The sequence below is a fragment of the Hippocampus comes genome, unplaced genomic scaffold, assembly GCF_001891065.2.
Source record: "Hippocampus comes isolate QL1 unplaced genomic scaffold, H_comes_QL1_v1.1 scaffold298, whole genome shotgun sequence".
In the NCBI taxonomy this organism is placed as follows: domain Eukaryota; kingdom Metazoa; phylum Chordata; class Actinopteri; order Syngnathiformes; family Syngnathidae; genus Hippocampus; species Hippocampus comes.
This window is the reverse complement of record NW_017805417.1, coordinates 30974-36367: the sequence shown is the minus strand read 5'-3', so window position 1 is coordinate 36367 and position 5394 is coordinate 30974. Positions and strand designations below refer to the sequence as shown.

The 5394-nt window shown below is 48.8% G+C and overlaps 2 protein-coding genes and 1 long non-coding RNA gene across 6 annotated transcripts in view; 2 read left to right on the top strand and 1 right to left on the bottom strand.

Moving 5' to 3' along the window:
* LOC109518217 (integrin alpha-11-like) overlaps positions 1-1737 on the top strand; it is a 12162-nt gene extending 10425 nt beyond the window's left edge. For 3 of the 4 annotated variants that reach the window (XM_019873926.1, XM_019873927.1, XM_019873925.1), the window contains exons 26-30: positions 23-103; positions 279-389; positions 479-574; positions 754-870; positions 964-1737. In XM_019873926.1, coding sequence (XP_019729485.1) covers positions 23-103; positions 279-389; positions 479-574; positions 754-870; positions 964-1044 — 486 coding nt within the window. In that variant the 3' untranslated portion in view covers positions 1045-1737. Of the gene's footprint in view, positions 1-22; positions 104-278; positions 390-478; positions 575-753; positions 871-963 lie in introns of those variants that run through there. The other variant, XR_002168689.1, reaches the window with a different exon arrangement.
* Positions 1738-2038: 301 nt separating this feature from the next.
* LOC109518222 (uncharacterized) lies at positions 2039-2339 on the top strand. Its single transcript, XR_002168691.1, has 2 exons — positions 2039-2134; positions 2167-2339. It is a non-coding gene; the product is annotated as an uncharacterized LOC109518222 (long non-coding RNA).
* A 1074-nt stretch (positions 2340-3413) lies between these two features.
* Positions 3414-5394, bottom strand: part of fem1b (fem-1 homolog b) — a 3819-nt gene continuing 1838 nt past the window's right edge. Inside the window, 3 exon segments of the mRNA XM_019873928.1 lie at positions 3414-4193; positions 4300-4623; positions 5100-5394. The exon segment at positions 5100-5394 is cut by the window's right edge and continues 15 nt beyond it. Coding sequence (XP_019729487.1) covers positions 3849-4193; positions 4300-4623; positions 5100-5394 — 964 coding nt within the window. The 3' untranslated portion in view covers positions 3414-3848.

Here is a 5394-nt window from a genome sequence, read left to right as displayed (position 1 = left end):
AACCCCACCCCCATCTTCGCAGCCAGCCGTCTCCTGCGTCTTAATGCAGCCTGTTATGCCGTATCACGCCAGAGCAGAGGACCTGACGCACCTGACGCAAATGGTTGGTCTACACGTGTGTGTGTGTGTGTGAGATTGTGCATGAGCACAAAATCACAGTAAATGTGTATGTTTGAACAGAACTACGGTAAAGAATGCATCTGCATCCAGAATCAAAATAACGCGTGTGTGTGTGTGTGTGTGTGTGTGTGTGTGTGTGTGTGTGTGTGTATACGCAGAATCAGAGTAACAGTGCAAGCATGTCTGCGAGCTGCAGTGTGCTTCTTCCCGCCTCCAGGCAGGTGAAGTTGACTCTCAGAGGAAAACTCCAGCGACCGGTCCTGCAGAAGGTCAGCCCGCTCCAGCGGTTTTCAGCAAATGGATCCAAAAAAAAAAAAAAAAAAAAAAAATCCCAAAAGAAAATGTGCATGTTTTTCAGGTGGTCTTCAAAACTCTTAAAGTTTTAGTCAGTGCACACGTCCATTTGGACTCCTCCGGTTCCTTCTTCCTGCGGGAGGAGCATCCAGTCCGACAGGTGCGACTCAGAACGTAGTTAAGAAAAACAAAAAGCGATTTGAGAAAAATACCGTCGAACAGTGGGACGAGAACAATGGGCACAACCCCAGCGCCGGTCGTCCCATGATGACGTGTGTCCGTGCTTTCCCTGCTTCACGCCGCTAATGTGAGTGTGTTTGGGCGTGCGGTCGTGCGCAGACGGCGGTGGAGCTGATGAAGGCGCGGGCGTCGGGCGCCGTCTTGGTGGCCGTCATCTTGGGAAGTTCGGCCGGGGGATTCCTCGCGCTGGCCGTCATCGTGCTCGCGCTCTGGAGGGTGCGTAGGCGTTTACACACGCACTCGCTCTCACATGCACACACATCTAATGTGTGTGTGTGTGTGTGTGTGTGTGTGTGTGTGTGCGCGCAGTTGGGCTTCTTCTCCAGGAAGAGGCGGCGTCAGGAACAGAAGGAGCCAGCAACCAATGGGAAGCCAGCAGAGGGGCTGTGACGATGGCGGCGGCGCGTGACGATGACTACATTCTTTGGGTAGATGGGGCGGCGCTCGGGGAGGACACCTGAGCACACCCCATCCTGGCCACGCCCCTTATAGTTACTTCCATAAAAATGGCGGCCGGGAGCTCTGACCACGGGCCCCTGATGGCTGAGGAGAGGTGCGGCCATATTGGCCACCGATTTTGCGCTTTAGCAATTAGCAAGAATCTAAATGAAGGGGCTAACAAATTAGCAGTGAAAGTTACCAAAGTTAGCGAAAGTTAAATTTTGTACGGTACAAAATGTAACTTTCACAATTAAAACTAATGCTAACCGAGCAAAGAAAACTAATCAGCGTTGAGATCATCTTGGCCAAATTAGCTTTCAAGATTAGCATCGATGTTAAATCAAAGTTAGCTTTAGGAATTAGCTTTGATGGAAAAAAAAAAAAGTGGCTTGTCCAAATTCATATTGGTGTCAACTTTGCAACGTTAATTGGCAGTGAGGTCAACTTCGAAATGTTAGCTTTCGCGACTGGTGTCAATTTAGCTGAGCGACCTCCAGCAATTCGCATTGTGGGCTTTTGGTAACGCAGCCCCGAAGCCGCACCTGCTTCGTGCTCGATTGTGTGAATCTGCAACTCGGAAACCTCCAACATTTCAACTGAAAAACCACAAACATCAAGAACATTTTCAGAATGGAAAAAAAAAAAATCAGTCACTCATTTAATGAGTTTTTAGAATTCTTTTACATTTTGATAATAAAACATTGTCATTGCCATTCTTTGTCATTGTTGTCGTTTTTTTTTAGTTGACATTTTCCTTGTGGGTCTCGTCGCTGTTGTTTTTGTGTTGACTGTCTCTGCTGTCCTCGTCACTGTTGTTTGCATCATTGGAGTTATCATCTTTCTTTCATACTATAAAACATGTCGCTATTGTAGTCGTTGCGGTGGCTGTTTTAATCATTGATCATCTTGCCGTCGTCTGTGGTTTTTAATCGCCGTTGTGGTTGTTTTCATTGTCCTTGTCACAGTCGTTTTTGCCTCGACTAACAATGTAATTGTTGTCAGTGTCGCAGTCAACGTTGCTTTCGTTTTCATCACTGCTGTCTTAACATTTGTAAATAAAGTGTGTTGTAGCTGTTGTTGTCAACGTTCTTGTATCGTCGCTGTTGTTTTTGTTGTCATTTTGGTTGTCATGATTGACGTCGCCATCATGTTCTCCGTCATCCTCGTTATGGGATTTACACAAAGACGAGCAGTTTTGAGGCACTTGGTTGGCGGAGCCTTAACACTTTTTTAAAAAAAATAAATGAAGTCACACAATCAGCTTGTCAAATTCAAAAGAAAAGCTCGGTCACACACCTCCGGCTGAGCGAAGGTTGCGAGTTTGTGAGATGAGGTCCTTGTGGGCGGAGTCAATGCGATAATGTTTGCCAGGTGCTACATTTGCCCGCCGGCTAACATTCACTTGCCAAGGTAACAATCACTTAACTGAAGGTCACATGGCGACTTGGAGGAGCAGAGCACACTTCGGTGTCGACAGCCGCGCCACGTTTCCACCACATATTACCCCGGTTTGGTTTTCCCCACAAAGCTAACGTGACATTTAGCATTGCGCTAACAACGTTAACATCGCTGCAGGTGCACATGTAGCACAATGCCAACGAACAAACAACTGCATACAGTGACCGTATTGAGCACAGCGGTCACCAACATGGTGCCCCCCCCACCCCCCACCACCTCTCCCACCAAGGATCACATGAGTGGCTTGCAGGCTTGTTCGAAATAAAATAATAATAACTCACTAGTAATTGGCAGATGTTTAAAGAAATTAAAATGTTGCATCTTGACACTTTTGTTGAATTAAAAATTGCTAAAATATTGTGAGAAATCATCATGGACATGATCAATGTCCTTACATCGAAGAATATCGCTAAGTGTGTAGCCCTTCGAATGAATGAGTACAGTCTGAAGTAGCTCAGTTCCACAAAAGGTTGGTGAGCCCTGGTTTCGCACTACGTCGCCAATGCTGACATTATCTTTTTTTTTCTTTTTTTAAGTAGCACCGTGTTACTCATTGACTATTATTATGATTAAAAAATAATTCATTTGAATGAATTTCATAGATGGCGATATTGAGCACGAATATTGAAATCAAATAATTTGGGCCGCGCTGTTCAGCCGTAACTGAGAAAAATATCCAAAAAACTGTTTTTTTTTTTTTTTTTTGAAGTAGCACCGTGTTACTCATTGACTATTATTATTATTATGATTACAAAATAATTCATTTGTATGAATTTCATAGATGGCGACATTGAGCACAAATATTGAGATCATGAAATTTGGGCCGCGTTGTTCAGCCGTAACTGAGAAAATATCCCAAAAACTGTTTTCCAACTTTGCCATTGTGCAAAGAAACTGAAATTTGAAGGGTGAAAGAATTCAAACGAAAGGGCTGATTTGGAGGCATGATGAGAACATTTAAAAAATATGGATGGAGATGGAGAATTACACAACATATTTGGATGTGACCTGAGAGCAATATATCGGGATAATAATTTGGTCATGGTCAAAAATATTTGATAGGAAAAAGGTCCACCAGCTGACGTCAATCCTGCGCGTTAAATATGCGACGTCAATGACGTACTGAACGGTGCCTGAGTAACGCCGTCTTTTTCAGTTCCCTGAAGCGTCCGCCATCGAAAACTGCAGTGATTCGGAAGAATGCGTCTTCACTCATTCCGTATATAGCGCGCGGCGGAGTAAGGAGTTCTTCCTCCCCCCCAAAAAATATTGAAATAAGACTTGCCGAGCCGGCGTCAGTGGAACTCGACAAACTCCTCGAGGCTTGCGGGTATCTGGTTGCGGTAAGTGATGCGGTGGCGTCGCACGGCCCGCGCCGCCAGGCACTTGAGGCTCATCTTCATCTGCGTCTTGAGGAGGATCTCCGACACGCCGGTGGTGCTCTTGTCCAGCGGCGTCTTCTTCTGCTTGTTGGTGCGGTCCGTGTGCGCGCCCGCCTCCACCAGGCTGATGATGATGGCGTGCAGGGTCAGGAAGTCGCTGATGGGACGGTTGTACTGCACGATCACGTGCAGCGGCGTGTTGCCTTCGTGGTCCACCGCGTCCACGCGGGCGCCGCAGTCCAGCAGCAGCTTGGTCACCTGAAATGGGGGCATGGGGGACGCAACAACAAATGAGTTGGATTTGGGGACACATGAGCCGATGGCTCGGTGCCATTTGCGCACAGACGTATCGGCGCATCCGAACCTGCGCGTTGGGGAATCCGCACACATCGTTGGTGTGAAAGTCATCGACGGGTGTGCTGGAGCTGATGGCCAGGTGCAGGAGCGTGGCGCCGTCGCGGGCTCGCGGGTCCAGCCGGACCACGTCGTACACGTGCTTGTTGATGCGGGCGCGTTCCCGATCGTCCCCGCAGGGCGTCTTGGTGGCGATGCAGGCCAGGTAGAGGAAGGTGAAGACGTTGGACTCGTAGTTGTCGGCCGCCTGAGCCAGCTCGCCCTCGGGCGCCGACTGGGCGCGCGCCATGCTGCGGCTGATCTCCAGGGCGCTGCAGCCCAGCACCTGCTCCACCTACAAAAGACATCCATTGGCGATCCAATTTCTGGAGAAATTCTGAAGAAACAGCATCATATAGTACCATCGGGACTGAGATGATACGATGTGGCAAGAGTCCAATCGTTTCACGTCGGAAGGGTTTGAATCGGTCAAGAAATGGAGAAACGGAAGCTTCATGCGTACGCAAATTTCCAATTTGAAAAATCTGCGGAATTTGGGAATGGACTGCGAATAATTTGAAGTCGGAAGCGCTGGAATGCGCCCAAGAAGTTTGAAGGGGGACAAAATAATGTTGAAATAATACGCGCCAATGACGAAATGTCATTGTGATCGTGTTTTGTTTGGTTTGTTTTTTTTTTTGCCATGGTTGAAAATGGTCGCCAAGGTGAACATTTGGAATTGGAACGATGCGAAACGGTTGCCTGGGAACGAATGCGACGCGCTGCTGGGTGAAAAATGATGCGACTGTTTGCGAGAGGCGGAAGACAAACCGCGTCGGCGCTCAGTCGCTCCTTCAGGTGCAGCATCTGCGAGAAGACTTGGGCGAAGCGCAGCAGGTCCTTGTGCGTGTTGCGCTGGCCGCGCTGGCGCAGGCGCAGCGCGTGCAGCCACAGCTGGATGCAGCGCTCAAACTCCATGTTGTCAGCGTAGACGGCGCCGCGGTAGATGATGGGGTGCGATACATCGGCGCTGTCCGGGCCCAGGATGCGCTCGCGGATCATCAGGCCCTCCATGTGCAGAGCGTCGCGGTCGGCCCGGATGGCCTCCAGCTCGGCCGGCGTGCGG